General features: G+C 45.6%; 1 protein-coding gene across 2 annotated transcripts in view; it reads left to right on the top strand.

Moving 5' to 3' along the window:
- Nucleotides 1–20,643, top strand: part of nfatc3a (nuclear factor of activated T cells 3a) — a 66,910-nt gene extending 46,267 nt beyond the window's left edge. For both annotated transcript variants that reach the window (XM_084476248.1, XM_084476249.1), the window contains exons 7-10: nucleotides 689–744; nucleotides 1,135–1,261; nucleotides 2,860–3,957; nucleotides 17,307–20,643. In XM_084476248.1, the coding sequence (XP_084332374.1) occupies nucleotides 689–744; nucleotides 1,135–1,261; nucleotides 2,860–3,957; nucleotides 17,307–17,389 (1,364 nt within the window). In that variant the 3' untranslated portion in view covers nucleotides 17,390–20,643. The remainder of the gene's footprint in view (nucleotides 1–688; nucleotides 745–1,134; nucleotides 1,262–2,859; nucleotides 3,958–17,306) is intronic.
- The last annotated feature ends 399 nt before the right edge of the window (nucleotides 20,644–21,042 follow it).

Genomic DNA, 21,042 nt, shown 5'->3' with positions numbered 1-21,042 from the left:
CCAGAATCTTCTCCACGTGGTTTTATTTGCGAGGGAAATGCCAGCTGTTTTATTGGTAGTTGGTTATTTTGGAAGACATTTTGTGTGTGTTTTTAAGCCACCTCCACCTGTGAGGACACAGGGAGAAAAAGTACCCCGGATTAGGCCGCACGTTGAGATGCAAGATGCGTCATAAATCTGCTAATCCTTTTATTTTCTCAGTCCTAGAGGCTGTATTATTAATGCACTCTGCAGTCCAAAACTCGACACGATTCCCCCATTCTTCAATTTCCATTACAGTTCTGTTGAACAACTTCTCATTGTTTTCATATGACCGTCTAACAAGGCATGGCTTACTTCATTTTAAACCACAAATGAGTCTGAGTGCTGCTTTTTCAATCATTCCAATAGGAGTTGGAGTCTGTCCATTCCATTAAGCCTTTTACTTTGGAGGGATAATGGTCTCTTGGCCTCTCTCTTTGTATTCGTCATGTGTTCACCAGACTGTAACCAGACATGACTTGTAAGTAGTCTTCTTCAGTCCGTTTGCATCTGCCCCTTCATATACTCCTTGTGTATTGGACCTCCCTCCACTCCTGTGGTGCTTCATGTATTCATGTTTAATGAATTGGTTTTAAGATGTTACCTGTTTTTATTGATTCATTAATGTATCGTGTTCATTCATGTCTACTCTTGATCTTCCTTGCAGATGGACGGCCTCAGTGGGAGGTGGAGGCGAAAGTGATCCGTGATAGAGCTCAAGGAGTAAGTAGGACCGTTTGGTGTAACGCGGTGATGTCGCTCTAGTTTATGCATAGACCCCACCCTCCCAACGAGAAATTAATAAATATAATGAATAAATACAACAGATAATAAATATCTGAAATTTCAACTAATTATCAGTATTGTCATTCTTTTTGAAAAAGTAAGTTTACTAGTTTGAGCTTAGCAGACTGACAGGATAGTGTATGTAAAGTAATGTTGTAAAGTCAAGTCAAAAGTAAAGTAGTCCAGATATTATAACACTGTTTCTTCTACTACAGTGCAGTATAATGGTGGAGGTTCTACACATGTTATATCACTGTTTCTTCTACTACAGTGCAGTATAGTGGTGGGGGTTCTCCAGATGTTATAACACTGTTTCTTCTACTACAGTGCAGTATAGTGGTGGAGGTGCCTCCATACCACAGCAAGACCGTGGGCTCGGCCGTGCAGGTGCAGTTCTATGTATGCAACGGCAAGAGGAAAAGGAGCCAATCCCAACGCTTCACCTACCTGTCAGGTGAGACCGAATCCATTCGTACAATATGTTACCCCACTTCTCATTTACTGCTTCTTGAAGCTGGTTACCTTGTCGACTCCTGAAGAGACATATAAATACCTGTGGTTTGGAAATGCTCTCTTCTACTTCTCCAACGGCAACACACACACACACACACACACACACACACACACATACACACACACCTGCCAGCTATGTTGTTTTTGATGCGCTATCTTCTGCTCGCATTCGGATGGAAAGTCATCAAGAAGCACTTTCTGCTCTCCAGGAAATGTAGGCGCACAGCGGCCAAAGGTCGTGGTGTGTTTAAAGTCGTTACGGTGGTTCTTCTAATTCTAGCTCAGAAAGAGTCCCTCCATCCCTACTATTTAAGTGTTAACCGATAGTATTGGTTATCTCTACCACGGTGAAGAAGAGAGTCAAACTAAGATCGGCGTGGGCGGATTTACAGAGAAATGCAAGTGATATTTTGCAATACAGCCAGTACCACCACAGTGTGTGTGAGGGTTTGCGTGGCCGTGAGCGTTTGTGTGCGCGCTAAGAATGTGTGTGTATGTGTGTATGTGTGTGTTTTTGCGTTTGTGCTTGAATTTGTGTGTGCAAGTGTGTGTGTGAGTATGCATGCATGCCTGAATAAACGTTGATGGGCCTGCAAGCGCGCCCACTCTTCGCAGGCAGTTCCTGTTTTCCCCCCACTGACAGAGCCTGCCAGCCAATCGGAGGCAGAGTACAGCTTGCCTGCTCTGTCAGGCTTGCTGGAAGGCTCACACCATGGTTAGGGTTGCTATTCGCTTTATTGTGGTGAAAACACCCCCCTGCCAATCACTTTCGACGTGCTGGTTATGAGTGGGTGAAATTGAGCAAAAAGTAAAAAAAGTTATTTCAACCATGAACCCATGTTATAACACGCATCTGAATAGTTTCTGCACTCTAAAATAAAGTCTTCTAGATTGACATTCTTTCATCATGATAACATTTCAGTCTCTGACAATTTCCAAATTTACAATGATTTGAACACAAAGTTTAAATGTATGCCCAACTGATATCTCTAAATTATATATATATATATATATATATATATATTTTATATATACCGGTATGTAATTAATTTATTTCTTTATTTCTATATTTCTACCACTGAACTGGTTCTGTGTAGTCTCTGATCTGGATTTGACGTCCCTCGAAACTATCCACATGATGGCAACCAAACAGACAACATATGCTTCGCTCTTTCAGTTGGAGCAGAGTAAAAATAAATAGGTTACCAATCTGCATGGCAGCTGCAGCACTATTAAGCAAACTTTGCCTGTTGGACTGTGTAGATAATGTGTATTATTATTTTTCTTTAATTTATATTACAAACATTCATTTGAAGAATTCATATTTATTGACTCAAACGTTGCCATTGGATTTTAAACCGCTCGAATGTAAACTCCCATGCAATGGATTAGATGATTTAATTGTGTATGAGTGTCTAGAATTTGGAAAACAATGTGCAATGGGCTTTGGGGTGGTGTGTAAGTCCATCTAGGCAGAGTCATTCTACACTCTTCTTCCACTCACCATTTGTTCTCTCTCTCCTCCTCCTCCTCCTCCAGTCATGGTGAAACAGGAGCACAGAGATGACCTGGACCTCCCCTCCGTGCGGCCCCTGTCCATGCCCATGCCCATGGCGCACGCTGCCAGTCTGGTGTGCACCCAGCTGCCTTCCCCGGAGCAGGGCCACTCCTCCGACGGCCTTCTGTCCGGCTCCCCCAGGGGCCTGGCCGCGGGCCCTGGCCCAGGCCTTCTGCCCCTGCAGGGCCCCTGCCCTTCCCTGGGCTCCCCGTCTTTCCAGCACCTGCCTCAGCTCCAGGGCCGAGGATTACACCACGCCCCCGCCGACTGCCACATGACCTTTCCGCCCGGCTCCGCCCCCCACTCCCCCGCCAGGCCCTCCTACCAGCCTATGCAGCACGGCCACGCCCACAGCCTGCCCTTCAATGGCCAGCACGGCCTGTCCCCCCAGGGGTACGACCGGATGCCCCCCTACCAGCAGGACCGCGGCCCAGCACCCCAGCACACCATGGACCTGGGGGGCATGGGGGGCATGGTGTACCCCGCCACCCCTTCCTCCTCTTCCTCCCCCTCCTCTGGCCCCGGCTCCACCAGCCCCAACCACCACGCCCCCTCCCCCCACAGCCAGCAGACCCTCTTGAGCCACTCCTCCTCCCACCTCCACACGATGGGCGGCTATCACTGCGGCCCCAGCCCCATCCCGGTCGGCTCCCCCGCCGGCCACCCCCAGGCAGGGCAGCCCTCCCCCCAGCAGCTGCAGCGGGCCATGAGCTACCACCCCGTGGGCCAGCGGTCGGCCTCCTGCCCGACGCCCTCCAGCGCCGCCCCGCCACAGATGATCCCCTCGCCCCACTCAGGACCCTCCTCCCCCCAGGTGCACCCCCTGCCCTACCAGTCCCCCACCTCCCCCTCGCCCATCGCCGGGGGCAGCCCCCTAGGTAGACAGCCGTCCCCCCAGGCCAGCAGCCCCGTCATGGCCAGCCTGTCCCCGTCGTCGGCGGCGGGGCCCATGGGCCACCCTCTGGCCCCGCAGGGCCCCTTCCCCCCGGACGTAGAGCGGCTGAGCATCAAGCAGGAGCCCGAGGACAGGGAACCCACCTTCCGCTCCATAGGCCTGCAAGACATCACGCTGGACGATGGTGAGTGTCATGGCTGCACACACACACACACACACACACACACACACACACACCTGCGTTCTGTACATCTATGCATACTCGTTCACTTCCACCTCTCTAACACATGACCCTATACATGTCTCTCTCCCCGCTGTATTCTTACTGTTGCATTATATTTCCCATCAGCCTTTATCCTACACCGGTCGTCATGTGTCCCTCTCTCTGCTCTTTATTATTATCATCATCACTGTTTTGTGTTCCTATGGAGACGCCACCTGTCTCTCCACCCTCAACCGGATCCATAAGTCTAAGGCGCCGGTGAGGTGTCGTGCACGCTAGCCGCTAGCGCAGCTATCCTACATGTGAATCAATACTGGTGGTTGTTGTGCTCCCAGGGGTCTCAGACCTGCACACCTCATTACCGTAATCGTGTTTCATATTTCATCGCAACAACAAGCGGCCGTGTACATTATTGAAGGGCGGTGCAAATTAGTATTGAGTTACGCGGACAACAGAGGGGTGATAACAGTTGTATCACATTATAGAGGGGCTAACAATACGCTGCAGGGCTTGCTTCTGTGTTCTCGCAGGTCTGTCCAGTTAAAAGGCTTTTGGAAGGTCTTGTTGGACACGTTGCTGCGTCGTCCCGCTCCCTACTTGGGATGCACATCCACTAGCGGTACATAGGGCCAACGCTGGTGTGCTAACACCTTTAATTATATCCTTTGCGTGTGTGAGTGTGTATGTGTGTGTGTGTGTGTGTGTGTGTGTGCAGCTGTATGCATATGCATGCCTGTTTGTGGGTTGTATGTGTGCTTGCTTATGTGTGAGTGTGTGTGTGTGTGTGTGTGTTTTCTAATTGGGATACTCTGGAGAAATGTTTACTTAACACGACTACATCAGGGTCACCGTGTAAATCTTCTACTAACTAACCATCTAAAGTTGGTCTCTGGCTGAGAAGCTTTAAGTGGCCCTAAATCGTCTTTGAGTGAAAGTGTCTAAATGTGTGTGTGTGTGTGTGTGTGTGTGTGTGTGTGTGTGTGTGTGTGTGTGTGTGTGTGTGTGTGTGTGTATTGATGCCTGGGTCTATATAGATTTTGGCGTCGGGACTATGCAAATAGACAGCCCAGAGGCTTCTGGTTAATAAGTAGCCTGACCTGGCTCTGTGGTGCTGGAGGTGTGACAGTTTTTGCCAGAAAGGACCAACCTAATTAACTCAAGCCCATTGTTAAAAAGACATGTGTAAAAGGCTGCCGTCCACTCGTGTACGTAAGCGACAAAATGCATCACCTAGACCACTTATGCACACACACACACACACACACACACACACACACACACACACACACACACTCACATGCATGTTCACATACACATACGAACACACAAAGAAAATGCATGTACACACACAGATTTAGTGCGATTTAGTTCAAAATCACAGAAGCTCTCTTAAGGCTTATTTATGCGTACAGACACATACCAACACACACACACACACACACACACACACACACACACACACACACACACACACACACACACACACACACACACACACACACACACACACACATAAACACGAGCTGCTATGCGCACCCAGAATGCATCTTGCTTTTAAATCTGCTCATATTCTTGTTACCAAGCATGCGGGGACAACCGCTGAGACATGTTTGACAACACACGGCGTTGTTTACCATGTTGTTACACAGCATCATCCACGCACACGTATAACTTTCACTCTGCCGTCCCAACTATTCATACTGCTGCACACAAGACGGGCCCAGACCCTTCACTCCCACAGAGAGAGACAGAGAGTGTGGGAGAAGTTTGAGACTGACACGGTTCAGTGGGGACACTGAGCTCTCTCTATAAATAGACTTGTGTCCCACTCTCAAGGCCACGTTCTGAAGCAGCCCCCCAAGCCTCTTCATCATCACGCTCTCACTTAGTTTAGCAGGTCACCCATATACGCTGAAATAGACCACAGACAGCCCACTATAGCGCACACGCAGGCAGACAGACAGGCAGACAGACACGCAGACACACACACACACACACACACACACACACACACACACACACACACACACACACACACACACACACACACACACACACACACAGATAGTTAGACAGACACGCAGACATGCAGACGGACCGACCCACAGACAAACAGACAGTGACAGTCCATGTTGCTGTTTGTTAGGCAGGACGAGGCCAGGGTAACTTCATCCTCTCTCTGGTGATGGTGAGACAGGCTGCGTCTGGTGATGGTGAGACAGGCTGTTGGCCACAGAAACAATAAAAGAAGCAGCAGAGACGCCCTGTTGACTGGTCTGCATTATCTCTCCTTAAAACTATGAATTTACCATTCATAGGGTGTAGGTTAACCTAGCATGGATGCAGAGAACTGCAAACCCCTGCAAACCCCTGCCACTCCTAAACACACACACACGCACACACACACACACACACACACCTTTGCTAAGGCTTAGCACAAACAAAATATATTGACTATTTTTATTAGTTGGCTTTTCAATGCATAACAAAAAGCAACAAAATGGACTACAAATGGACTACATATTTCTGCATACATATCATGGTAAATACAATTTCAAATGAATAATAAAATGTGTGTATGTAATAGTCTTCTGTGTTAACAATTACCTTGCTACAAGATGCTAATAAGTACTAGCATCCCGCACAAGCTCAAGTCACAAAATGTTACTCAGAGACATTGGCAGTGACTGTTCTTTGTCCAAGGGATCTTGGAAAGGCTGTGCTTTTAGCTGAGCATGATGTATAGCTGCAGCTATTGTATCAATATCCCCTGCACGGCTGTGTATCAGTTAGATCTCAGACATCACAGTGTAGAGAACCTGCTAGCCTGCTGTGACACACTAGCAGATGGCCCTAGTGACGTAGACCAGGGCATGCTGCAGAGATGGGTCCTGTGTGTGTGTGTGTGTGTGTGTGTGTGTGTGCGTGTGATGTGATGTGTGTGTGTATGTGTGTGTGTGTGTGTGTGTGTGTGTGTGTGTGTGTGTGTGTGTATGTGTGTGTGTGTTTCTTTGCTTGTGTGAGTGTGTGTGTGTGTATATGTGTGCGTCATGTGTATATTTTAAGAAATAGAAAATACTATTTTAGGAGGGACCAAAAAGTGTGTGTGTGTGGGTGTGTGTGTATATGAGTGTGTCGGTGTGGGTGGACGGGTGTGTGGGTGTGTGTGTATGTTCGTGCGTGTGTGCCTGCGTGCACGTGCGCATGAAGAGAGAGAGAGAGAGAGGCAGGGGGGCGTGAGAGTTGGGAGGACAGACTGATGGACAGATGGATAGACAGGGATCAGGATCCATCTTTGCCATACAGTCTCACAGCCAAGACACACAAAGAGCCTCAGAAACAAATGACACAACAAACACTACATCATGCGTGTCTCCCTATTGTAACATAATGCTGCTCAGATAAATTAGCGTTGGTTATACCCGTCACCATCATTATGTTATCGACTTATCGAACAATATGTGGCCATGACCTTGAGGATTTTAGCTGACCTTGATTTTGCCCATTGTGTTACATGTGTGTTTTTCAAATAGTCCTTTTGACTTTGAACGTGATTGTTAGCTATAAATAAAATAAAATCATGTGATCTGTTCGACCAATCATTGGCATCTGGTATCTTTGTCATAGTCACCATAGTCACTGTACATGTAGTAGGACATAGTGGAGGTAACAGCCTATTTACGTTTCTCAACACACAGCCCCCAATTCACATATAGTGGTAAACAACATTCATGGATAATTATCGCTATCTGTTTATGTTTCAATCATTCATCTTGATAGCAGTCAATGCTACCCTATGCTAACCCTAAGCGAATGTTTTCTTGCACTTCAGTATGTGAACACGGGTTGCTTTTGATAACATGACAGTGTGCAGTTGTATCACAACACATTCAATTTGGAAACTAACTTTCTCAGAATAGATCTTTTCATTTTTAAGCGAGGAAAAGGCTTCACAACCTCTCCAAAACACGGATGTATTATAGAATGCACACCGTCTTATCCCCCTCATCCACATTTGCTTCCCTATTTTACAGCTCCATTGTAAATAATCCTCTAAATACATTCATACATCAAATATTTTGTGAAAGTACTAAGCACTACTTCACTACTTACTTGGGTGGAGGGTTGAATCTATCTGTCTTTTTCGCTAGCATGATTCGTTGGGTTTGATGCTGAATGGATGCGTTGTAAACGAGATACATAGTTGACGTGATTCTGTTTGTGGTTTATTCATTGCGTGCCTGATGTAAAAGGCAGTTAAGAGTGATAGTCGCCCACGTTGGCACAGCTTCTGTCAGGGGTCTGCTCTCTGTTTGGAGGCTGGGCTTCCGAGGCCCCTCCACACACACACACGCACACACACTTTGAAAGGATGTACTCATTATGCTATTATATTATCATATCAGTGGCATAAAATGGTCTTAAATGGTCTCAAATGCTATACCATACCATACTACACTACCCTGGACTGTACTATGCTGTACAGCCCTTTACTATTCATACACTGTAATATACTCTTCTATACTATACACTGTTACTAAACAATACTTTACTGTACTGTAGTATACTATACTACATATTACACTGTACTGTGCTATACTCCGCTACACTATACATTATACTATACTACACTGTTCTGTACTGTACTATGCTACTGTAACGGATGTTTGTATAATATAAATAAATATATATAGATATATACAACAAATATATTATAATTTGCACAGTTGGACCACGTCTTACTTCCCCTTGCCTTTCAAAATAAAGTGTAATCATAATGCTGCAGCTCCTCTAATGCAGATCCGTAGCACTCCTCTTGTGAGTGTGAACGGATGTGAATATGACATCAGGTCATGGGGCTGGTGCACCAGTAGCTCCACCTTCCTGGCTGGTAGGGTGCATTCACAGCTCTGTCCCGGGGAGAATATGTCCGCTCGCAAGGGTGATTACAGTCGTCATGGCGACAGACTCCGAAGCCCTTGTGGTGCCGACTCGTGTGTTTAACTAATTAATCAGCTCAGGTCAGCCCCTCTGTTTACGCAGCGTGTATGAGAAGGTGTGTGTGTGTGTGTGTGTGTGTGTGTTCATAAATGTGTATGTGTGTGTGTTTGGGTGTATGTTTATGTGTGTGTGTGTGTATTCATAAATATGTGTGTGTGTGTGTGTGTGTGTGTGTGTGTTTTTTCGTCTATAATAAAAGCCTGCCTCTTTGGTTTGATAATCCCCCCTCGACGAAGTTACCAGCTGCCTCACACTGGGAGCATTGCATTGTGGGTTAAAAATAGGCCGACGCCCTCTGCCTACGCTCTTGGTAACCGCTCGTACATGCTGGTGACACACGTGCACATCACACACACACACACACGCACACACACACACACACTTACAGATGAGCACACTCTGACAGATTGGGAGAGCAAGAGGCGAGCAGCGGAGGCGGCAGTCACGACAGATCAATATGTTTTAATGAGTCTGTGTGGTCATGATGTACTGTGTGGACATAGACTGTGGTCTTGTTCACTATTTACATTTGTACTCCAGTTCTGTCACCAATTAAGTGCATTAGCTTAGCCCCACACAGCGGACTAAGCAAACAGTGACACAGAGAGGCAGAGCGCGCGCGAGAGAGAAATATAGATAGATATTGAGATCAGGTTGTGTGCTTGAGGTTTGGTGAGTCTTGCAGCTGTCGCAGGAGCCTCTCCCCCCCGCTGTTATGGACCCAGCACAAGTACCCGGCCGCAAAGGTGTCCGCACCGCACAAAACAACTGAACAAACCAGTCTCAGACCTTTCAGTCAGGTTCCTAACCTACGAAGAAGAATGGACCTGTTCCTGCAACCGTAAATATGGTTTCACCCTCGTCCATTTCTGATCCCCCTCCCTGCCCGCCCTCTGTCTCAAACCCTTTTAGGGGAGTTGACCAGGAAGCATTTGATGGATCAGGATTAATATCAAATAGCCTCTCTTTTATGTAGCACTCCGACAATAGACCCTCCACTGACCACACAGATTGGTGTGTGTTCCAATCTCACCCGGGTATAACATCCCGCCTGTTGATCCATTTAGAGAGGGAGACGGCAGTTTGTGATTGACTTCTAGAATCAAGGGTAACCCAATAGGGGGGTGGCACCGCTTTGTATTGTACAAGCTATAGAACGGCGATTAGAAGGCCTCCGACTGGGCTGCCCTCGCCATGTGTTATGAGATACTGTTGTTTGTTGTGAATGAGCGAGAGAGTAAGAGGAGAAGGGATTAAGAGAATCAACCATGTAGCAGGATGAGGCTGGCTGACGGGGTATCCTGCGGAGGCACGCAAATGGAGGATTGAACATTGAAACTTGGCTCTGTTTGAAACCACACCTATTCCAGTGATCATCTCCAGTCCCCCTGGAAACCTTCAACCAAATCTTAGGGGGTCACATCTCAGCCCACACCCCTGCTCTGTACTTGTCTGCTGGGTATAGTGCGAGTATATCTTCGGTTCCCTAAAGCAATTGTAGGACGTATACTTGTATAAATCCTGTTGCTATGAGTGTATTTATGATTTTCAACTTCACACTAATATCAATACTTTTTTATTTACAAATGTGTATGAGAATGGCTGGATCATCTGGATGTAATGTTCATGTATATGTTCATGTGCGTGTGCATCATGTGGGTAGTGTGTGTGTGCGTGTGTGTGTGTATGTATGTGTGTTTGTGTGTGCAGGCAACCACCAATCACGCTCTCTAGATTACCAACGCAGATCCCCTCACTCTCAGAGAAGGAAAAACCGTTGGCTGAAATGTGCTGCTTGTTAAAAACAATAGCAAACATTCCCCTTTCCTCCCGCCACAGAGCGACAGAAAAACCCAAGTGGAAACCAGCTCTTTGTGTCATCTTTCCGTACGATTAAAGTCTTAGAGAGCGTAGCGCAGCGGGTCCTGGTGGAGGCTGGGGCCAGGTGGGGACCGGGGAGCCGGTGCCCCTGCCAGCACGCCTCGTTCTGGGGCTTCTCTCTTGAGGACGCAGGGCGTGGACCGGGAGGAACCCTGGAGGTCCCAGCGCAGCTTTAAAGGACAACATGTTGACTGGTGGAAATAAATCAGTGTGGGTGTGTCAGGTGGCGCACATGTGAGGAGAGGACGGGACGTGATCCAGTCCGTTGGTGTCTGTTGATTGCCTTTCATTTTGATTTGCTGATGTGAGGTTGCTTTTTGCGGGCGGTGGTTTGATTTGATGATGAGCGGTGTGGATGGCTGGTGGTCCTGGGTCCTGTGTGTCACCGGTCACGTGGTCTGTCGGTGTCAACGCTCGGACAGATGCTGATCGACTGGAAGCTCATACCAGCCAGCGCTCAATGCGGTGCCCTCATTCCCTTATGAGAGGTGGTGAAACATGTGTGTGCTTGTTTGTGTGTTTGTGTTTATGTGTCTGATTATGCACAAGCTCTGTGTGTGTGTGGGTGTGTGTGTGTGTGTGTGTGTGTGTGTGTGTGTGTGTGTGTGTGTGTGTGGGTGTGTGTGTGTGTGTGTGTGTGTGTGTGTGTGTGTGTGTGTGTGGGTGTGTTTGTGCGTATTTTACTCTTGTCAAACTCCACAGTGTTATCATTACAAAAAACTACAAACTGTGAAAAAGCCCACATCCCAACCCAGAGTTCCTACTCCACGCTCTCTGACTGTAACAGGGAGCTGGACTCTGCCTCCGCCGCCGCTGCTGCTGCTGCTGCTGTGTGGGGATAACCTACATACCACCAGGATCGTTAATAGAGACCCACTCGGACCACCGCTGTGCCCCCATGTCCTGCCCTGGTTTGTGGTTGGCTGCAGGGTGCTGTCCCCCCACGTTCAGCCTGGTTAAGCCTGTTCGACCCAGGCTCGTTCTTGTGTACTCCTTGGTGGGTTTAGTTTTCAGGAGAAAAAAAACAGAGGCAAACTACACACAAACACACACGCAAGCATGCATGCATGCACACACGTAAGCATACATACACGTACATACAGACACACACATAAACACACAGGAATGAACGCGCGCACACACACACACACACACATACACGCACACCACCACGACGCACATGATTCACTCGATGACTTTGTGAAAGTGACCTTTCACCAACTTCTCTATACGCCACTCTTTCTCAAACGCCACCGGTTGAATCTCGCTGACGGTGTGGGGAAAAGGTTCAGAGAAAGGGTTCGAAAAAGGGTTTAGAACCGAAAGGTTAAACGACCGCCCGACCTCGCAGTGCAACCCTGGAATATCCCTGCGAAAGGTTTCCATCCAATGACCGTCTCTTTCCAAAGAATGCGATCGCTCGACGGCGCGGTCCCATTATGTGCCGTACCCAAGGCCTCGTGAAGACGGCTGCGTGTCTTTACACGGCCCCAGCCAGTGGAAATATGGTGTGCTTGTCATTCCCCCTTTTCAGGCAAATCTGGTCCTGCCTGCTCCCTCTAAGTCTTTTCCACATGTTGTCTTCATTTGCTACTCTGAACAATCTCTCCCAGTCTTCTGGGTTTGCTTGCTTATACTGGCCTGCCGGAGTAAGATTATGTGTTGTTGTTTTTTTTATAAGCGCATATCTTGGTCGAGGAAGCTGTCAAACGTACATTATTATTATTCGAATTACTCCTTTTCCATTTTGACAGCGGACATGTTTATTATCACGCTAAACGTCCGTCGGGCCCCCCCGTTCCCTTCTGTGTCGCGTTACGGGAGGTTTCCTGACCTTTTCTTGATGTAATGGAGAGGTGATGCTAGCCAGTCACAGTAGATGTAAAATAGATCATTCTTGGAAATGGATGAATAGGAAAACCAGACTCCCTTTAATTATGCAAATGTGACAACTGACAGAATGAGTAAAACGCAGATCTGAGCTGTTGACACATTTTGCGCAATGGTACTCAGGGTGTGGGTTTCAAAAGAGAATGTACATGCTGTTGATCCACTTGTCAGGCTGTAGTGGTATGCATGGAGGTTATTACCTTGGTCACAGGAGGTAACACTAAACTCTCATGGTATAAGACTTCTCTCTCTATATCACCCTTGATGCCATTAAGCAACAACGCACTAAGAAGAAAGGACCTAATTCAGGTAAAATATAAAATTAACAAAAGACAGAATGAATGAATGAATATAAATAGTTTAAACTGTTGCACTACCTTCCTCTTAAATACAATAAAACCTAAACAAACTGGTTACACAAAATTAAAAGAAGGAAACCAGATGGAATAGAAAAATCTGTAGTACCTACAACTACTAATACCTAGTATAGTACCTACTTAATAAACAAGAAAAAGAAGAAAGACGCTATCGATAAGGTTCACAAAGTAACAGAGCCTACTTCATAAAAAGGAATATATTCAAATTAAGAAAATATGAATGTGAGAAAGAAGGAAGGAATACAAAAAGTCAGTGTTCTGGAGCAGGACTGGATGTGGGCTTCCAGCTACAGTCAGTGTTCTGCAGCAGGACTGGATGCGGGCTTCGAACAGACAGTAGTGTTCTGCAGCAGGACTGGACGTGGGCTTCCAACAGACAGTAGTGTTCTGCAGCAGGACTGGACGTGGGCTTCCAACAGACAGTAGTGTTCTGCAGCAGGACTGGACGTGGGCTTCCAACAGACAGTAGTGTTCTGCAGCAGGACTGGATGCGGGCTTCCAACAGACGGGCTTTAATCATAAACCAGCGACTTACATGTCGGAAGAAGGCCAGGAAAAAGTGAACAGCTCCCTTCTCAAGTCACAGCCACCACCAGCACTCGACTCATCTCTCTTGAGCCTTTTATTCTGCAGATTTCTGTCCCGAATCATTAAGTGAACGCAGCTGAATGCAGCTTATGTGAAGAGTCCTAGCAGACAGCGACAAACACCAGAATCGGGGCCATTGTGCCACGTACGCTTTAGGTTGACAAACATGTTCAATCTGCATTTGGCCATCTTCTGCCAAAGTTCTCTAGTTGGGTGTTAGTGTCTGTTGGCGTGCGGTGTGCACGCATCTTAAGGAGGCTAAGATGTTGTGCGTAACGCTTGTGCATCTCGGGGTGATGTATCTGAATGCATAATACAGGGGGGTTGAAACGTGTTGAGTAATAGTATTGATGTGAGTTTGTGGAAGTGCAGAAGTGTAGTGAGGGATACACGGGGAGACCCCTGCCAGTCATCCAGAGAGGATCTCCCTCATGCCCCAGCCACCACAACAGCCTCTGTTAGCCGGTAAGCACTGACTCACCATCCCCTGTGCGTCAGCAGGGGAAGGGTCTTTAGCGGTGCAAAACCTATTCTCTCTCTCACTCACTCACTCACTCACTCACTCACTCACTCACTCATTCACTCACTCACTCCCCCTCTCTTTCTCTCTCTCTCTCTCTCTCTCTCTCTCTCTCTCTCGCTGAATTGAATTCAATAAAGCTTAATTGGCTTGACATTTTGAATGAACAAAACGTGTTGCCAAAGCATGGAAATAGACTGAGTATATACGGAAATAAATGGTAATGCAAGGTAATGCATGAAACCCGTGCATTGTTAACAAATAACTTAAAATACAGAGATTAATTGTAGAATACAAAGAGACATACACAATCAATTCCATACATTAAATGAAAAAATATATATTTTTCTCTGTGACATGCCAACACAAACTCCCTAGCTAGTTGTGCTGTATTTACAATCTTGCCAAGTAGGAGTTAGTTATATCTGCTCTCTGTCTCTCTCTCTTTTTCACTCTCTCACTCACACACCTCTCATGTGTGTCTTCCTATGCTTGTGTCACTACATAGTTACTCGTAAAGGGTGGATGGGGTGACTGTTTTAGCTTCTCTCACTTTGACTATTCAACAGAGGTGTGATGTGTGAACAATCTTCTGTAATTTCAGTTTGTTGATGCTTTTTAACATAAGATGGTAGTCGGTAACATGGTTTAGTTTCATTGCTCTATATTCTTCTCTAGTTATTCGAATGTGCTCTCTTGAGTGGGTGTGTGTATGAGTAGATGTCTGCAGGTGCATGTGTGTATGTGTATTTGGGTTTGCTTGTGTGTGTGTGTTTGTGTGTGTGTGTGTGTGTGTGTGTGTGTGTGTGTGTGTGTGTGTGTGTGTGTGTTTTATTGTGCCGAAGGCCTTTATATGACAATGCATACTTTACTAATGGCAATGAGAGATGTTTGATTCATTATGATATTAAGTAAATGTATTGAGTCACAAATAAATACATTGTTGAGCCATGGATGTAAACACAGATAAGTTACAGATTTGTGTATGTAAATATTACAATATTTTTATATTTCAATACACAAATGTGTATTATATATTTATATTATAGCATATTTATATTTTGTTGCAATGGAAGAAAAGCAGAACAAATACACAACAGATACAATTGCCAGCTAGAAGCCTGGAGGGATCAAGACTTTGTGCGTGTGTGTGAGCGTGTGCGTGTGTGTTTGTGTGTACATGCATGTGTGTGAGGCTAGTTGACAGAGCAGAGGAAAAGCCTCCCACGCTAACAGGATGAGTGACAGCGGTCACAGAAGCTCTCTGTTCACAGACTGCCTTGGAAAATAAGTGATAAAACCTTTTTTTTCATGGGGGGGGGGGTGCTCTCTGCAAACACTGATAGACGTGTGCATATTCACTAGTACGTTCACATGTTTCACTAAATGATTATTAGTTATTGGTTAAAGTACTGATATGTTGTCATTTAGCTGCTGTCACTGAACAACACTGAGGGAAGTGTGCACATTCACTAGTATGGTCACATGTATGTTCATGTTGTCGTTCACATGTATTGTTTGTTTTTAGTTAATAAGTGATAAACCTTGCTTTTATTTTACTGCTGTCACCAATCAATGCTGCAATATGTGCAGCACACATTCACTACTATGTTGACTCGTATTGCTCACTAAATAACTATACATGTTTACATATGTGAGGCTGCAGAAATATATCATGTCATTTTGTGTCTAATTGTGCAGTTCAAATGTACAAGAGTGTTTGCTTAATCGAATACAACAATATCTTAGATCATATAATATTTATAATTTGAATGATTAGGGGTGGCTGAATAAAAAAAAAAGAAATATATATATATATACAGTATATATATATATATATATATATATATATACAACAAACCTCAGCTTGTTTTAAAGCAAGGCAGCATGAAACATCTATCACCTATCACTTTGCAGGCGTCTGAACTGTGACAATATAGTATCTATAGATTATATGAACATATACATATAGAAGTCAAGCCATGAATTGAATCGGCTTGTTTTTCTGACCCTTCCACCTTGTAATTCCCTCGTGTTGTTATTCACCATCCTAAGTGTTTGACGGTGAATACATGAATGGTTGTACTACTTCTACTTCTTGTGTGATCTGGCTCCCCCGGACAGAGCTGGCCGGTTACAGACAGTCTCCCCAGCCACTGGGAAACAAAGATTCCAGTGTTGGAGGCGGGCTGCCGACGTAAACACTCACTCTGTCATGTATCTGTTAGTCACCTAACACCAGCCCCATGCAGAGCTTTACCACCACCACACACCTCCCAATAAATACCATTACTTGTATATGGGCCTGTTTGATACGCTCGTAGCTGCTGATGAAGCAGCCCTAATGAACTGAAAGACAAGCTTAGGGGGAGTCTGGCTGGTGGCCAGCCATTAGGAGCCAGGGAGTTTATTTTGGACTGCAAAAAGAGTTTGATGGGGTACTATAATTAAGGAGGGAATCCTGACAAACATGGGACATTCAAGACAATGGAATGGTTGAGTTTAGGTTTTTAATTCGGGTGTGATTATATGTCTAATGACTGAACAGTACTTTTATAGTTTTTCCAGGGCTGTTGTTATTCAGGTCCTGTTCCATATAGCCCAACGTAAACTTCTTCACGTCGCTGGGAGGCAACTGCAGAGTGGTGCAACAGCGCCCTCTGCTGGATAGAACTAGGGACAGTCGCGTTTCTCCTTGTTTACCCTGAAACGTTCCTAACCAATAGAACCAACCAAAACAATCTTCTTCCCCTCTGCAATACAGACATCAGATCCACAACAAGTTCTTCCATCCAGATGCAAAAACAATATTAAAATGACACATTTCCAAAACACAAATCCGAGTACCTCATAGAGTCAAACAGTTCCACTTGTTGTCTCATGTCTATTCACGTGTTGAGTCAAACGTTGTTGCACTTGTACTTCTCTTTTTGTTCCTACATTGAGCTGATGAAGACGTGCCGCACTGAGAGCTAATTCCACCCCTGAAAGTGAAGAGCGACCAAAGTGCAGCCTCTCCAACGTCTCCCTCTGTCTCCCCTTGTGCTCCACAGTGAACGAGATCATCGGCAGGGACATGTCGGAGGCGCCCGGGGGGGCCCACGCGTCTCCAGACCCTCCGCACGGCCAGTCCTAGCTCCCCCGGCCCGCCCACCGCGCCGTGCAGCAAGGCAACACATCCTCCACCCCCTGCTCCCCAGCCAGACCCTGACCAGCCCTGTCCCCACCACCCCCCCCCCCCCCACACACACACACACACACACACACACACACACACAAAGACACACAGACTCCTCTACTCTCCGGGAAACCTGCCAGATGACCAGGAAGACGTAGCCCAGGGTCTTTCCTGCGAGAGCTCATCTGCACGGAGGGACACACCCACAACGCCCTTTTTGACCCCCCCCACGTGCACGTGCAGAGGAGGAGGAGGAGGAGGAGGAAGCTGCAGGCTGACAGACTGGGTGTTCATAGTATTATAGCTCTGATTATGTCTCCGTCTTCCTCTCTGTATCTGTCTCTCTCTCTCCACAGCTCTTCCTCAAGCCCGCGCCTTCACCGTATCACCACATTATGCAAGTCCCCGACGCCGCGCCAGCCCCCCCCCCTCCCCTATTCGCCATGTATGCAATGCAATCTCAATGTAAGCTCGGCCCAGGGTGGTCTACAGGGCAGCAGAACTGAGAACCCCCCCCCCCCCCCGCAATTGTGGACCTTCTGCTCTCTATGCAATTTAGATGTCTATTTTTTCGTTTTTACTTTTTTTTGGTGGACTACAATGAATCAGAAAGATCACATGCCAGGGACAGCACCAGTCCACCGAAACAACGGTTAGTTGTAACGGCTAACCTGATTGGGTGAAACTGTGCCATGTGAGCCCAGTAACCTGTGCTCGGTTGCTGTTCTGTGGGGTGGTGTTTTGGTGTCTGGCTAGTCATTCAGTAGCCACATACACACACAAACACACAGCTCACAGCACAAACACTAACTCCACCACAAACAGCACTGACCTTCAGCAGTCAAGACAGGTTTAACTGTTCATTTACGGGCCTTGGTTAACATGGCAGCCATCTAGGTTCCATCGTGGCTCCAAGCGCCAGCAGGGTGATGGAACTCAATCACCCAGCTGGTGTTTAGAGCGGGAGAGAGATGGCCACCAAGTGAATAAGGCCCGTGGATGTCCTTTTGGTTAACAATAGCTTCTGTTTCTAATGTATTGCACGCGGCTAGGGCTTTGCGTGCAAAACATTAAAACAGAACGTTGACGCGGAAGTGAGATTTCTGACTGATCCGGCTGAAACCCTTTGAGTTGAGTGAGTTTAGTGATCGTGACTCATGATGTATTTCCCCTGCGAAAGCGTCACCCCACTCAGGGCCTGAGCAGCACTGGCCCAGGGTGGCTTTCTGGTCTGGACTAGAATCCCTATGACAACGACATTCCACTACTTCTAGTGACCTCTCCTCCCCCCTCCATGTAGATACCTGTACATTAACACAACCTTCCCTCCAACCCCCTTTATACCGTTCTCCTCCTCTCCCCTTTCTCAAATCCCACATGTTTTTATTTTGATCCTCCATGTTTTGTAACTTTTCTTCAATTTTAAGCGAACAAATGCCTTATTAACACTTAGCAGCAGCAGCAGCGTTTGATGCTAGGTGCCAGACCACTGAGGGGCTAGGTGGAGTCCCCGGTGTGGACTGACTGTAGATGCTTCAAGAGCCTTCTAGTGTCTAGTTCATGTGTCGCTATTCCTGCCATAGATTGAATGGTTTGTGAGGCTTATAATCTCACAATAGATTGTATTTTAAATACGCCCTGAATTATGTGTTGAATATATAAAGTTTGTTTCGATTCTCTTTTGAATGGCCCAAACAGAGAGACAATCTCTCACACACCTCAACCCCCAAAAACTAAAAGATAAGATACTGTAATGATGACAGATGAGCGGTTTAGAAATTTCGCTTCGCAATATTCCCAACTTTGGGGGACAAAAAGGTATTTTTACAAAACTGAAATGTATTAATCCACTCATATTAATCGTATATTGAAAATCAAATAATTGACAAGTGAAGACAGGATCTTGAATGTGTTTTTCAGACAGGGTTAGAAAGTGCAAACAAACATGAACGGTAGATAGATATCGCTTCTCTGTGAGCCCTCTAACAACTCCTAACATTATATGGACGTTTTTTTTTATCTTAAACTTTGCTTACACTATAATACGCTTGCATGTGATTTATGTTACTTTACTTTACTTTAGTTGCTATGGACATGTCCAGGTAACAATGATGATTCTGCTATGCACTAAAACCTTTTGCCTTTAACATGAGAGAGGAGAGGGAGACCTCATTGCCTATAGATGTAGACTGTAAACATGCGTTTTGGGTCGGATTCAATGGAGTGATGGAGAAAGCTGCTGGCTACATAGGGATTGTTGCAGAGAGTGTGTGTGTGTGTGTGTGTGTGTGTGTGTGTGTGTGCACACGCAGGGTTTAATACCAAAATGTGCTGAAAAAAGAGAAAGGAAAAAAATACAAGAATTTTGACTGTGCCCAACCCCTTCCGTTAAACCAAGCACATTGAACGTTATTTTTTTTAGGCTATGCAAAACCACAAGAAGCCAGGGATGTCTGACATCGAATAAAAACTGTAAATATTCCTAATGAACTCCGTCGTGTATAAAGGATACACTTTAAAAGAGTATAAAGTGACGGTGTGTCTGCGTGGTCAGGTAGAATGCCTTAAATCCTTCCTTGTACAACAGTTCCCTGAAGTCTGTATTGTATTCCCTTCCCAGAGGACTTCCGTCTCAGAAATCATTCATTAGTAATAATACGAAACTTTGTAGGAATTTTAGGGATTTGTCTTTTTTGGGGAGGGGGGGGGGGGGGGGGGGGGTGACGTGGAGAAAGGTGTCTTTTCGGAATACGAGCTGGTGGTGTGATCTGAAAGACTTCAGGAATTAACGAATGAATCAATAATAATATTAACAACACCAGCATTCACAGGAAGCGCTTGCTGCCGAGCTATCCTCTGTTGTCACAACCAAAGATTGAACCTTTGTTCCCATTTGACACGATGGTAAGAACAGCAAAGACTGCAGAACTCTATTTTTGATATGTTTGAAATGGATGTCATTCCTAAAAAAAAGAAAAGAAAAGTTGGGGACATTTAAATATATAAATATATAAATATGTTTTTGTAAGATAAAAGGGAAATACAGGTTTAGCTGATGTTTACCAAGCCTTGTTTTTTTTTGTCATTTCTTGTACATTTTGTATTTTAAACATTTTTGTAATTTTTAAGACTGCAGTGCTTTTTTGAAAATATTCAAAATATGCATCATAGGCTGTTAAGTTGTGTATCAATAAAAAAAATAATGTTCATTGCTTTGTGTCGCCATTTTCATGCACTACATTACACACTGACTATTAGGGCTGGGCATCTTTGAATGGTATTGTTTTGTCATGAAATGAAGACATTCACTTATGATAGCCAGTTTTATATAATAAATGAATAATGTTGAAAAGATATGCCCTTAGATTGATCAAAATAGGTGTGAAACATTGGAAAACTAGTGTGATACCATACTTCAATGTAAGCCCCCCCACTCTTTAAAGCAGTGTTTTGAATCAATAGACATAATGCAACATTATCCTGTCGTGTTACATTCCCCATGATAAGTCATAATCCATTTGCTTATATCGTCCATCCCTACTATGTGTTGGAGATTTCAGACCAAAACCAGCCAACTTACCCACTCTCGTCTATGAACTGTTAAATATTCG

Source organism: Micromesistius poutassou (assembly GCF_964030765.1).
Source record: "Micromesistius poutassou genome assembly, chromosome: 12".
NCBI lineage: Eukaryota > Metazoa > Chordata > Actinopteri > Gadiformes > Gadidae > Micromesistius > Micromesistius poutassou.
The sequence above is the reverse complement of the archived record's forward strand: the minus strand, read 5'-3'. Positions and strand labels throughout refer to the sequence as shown.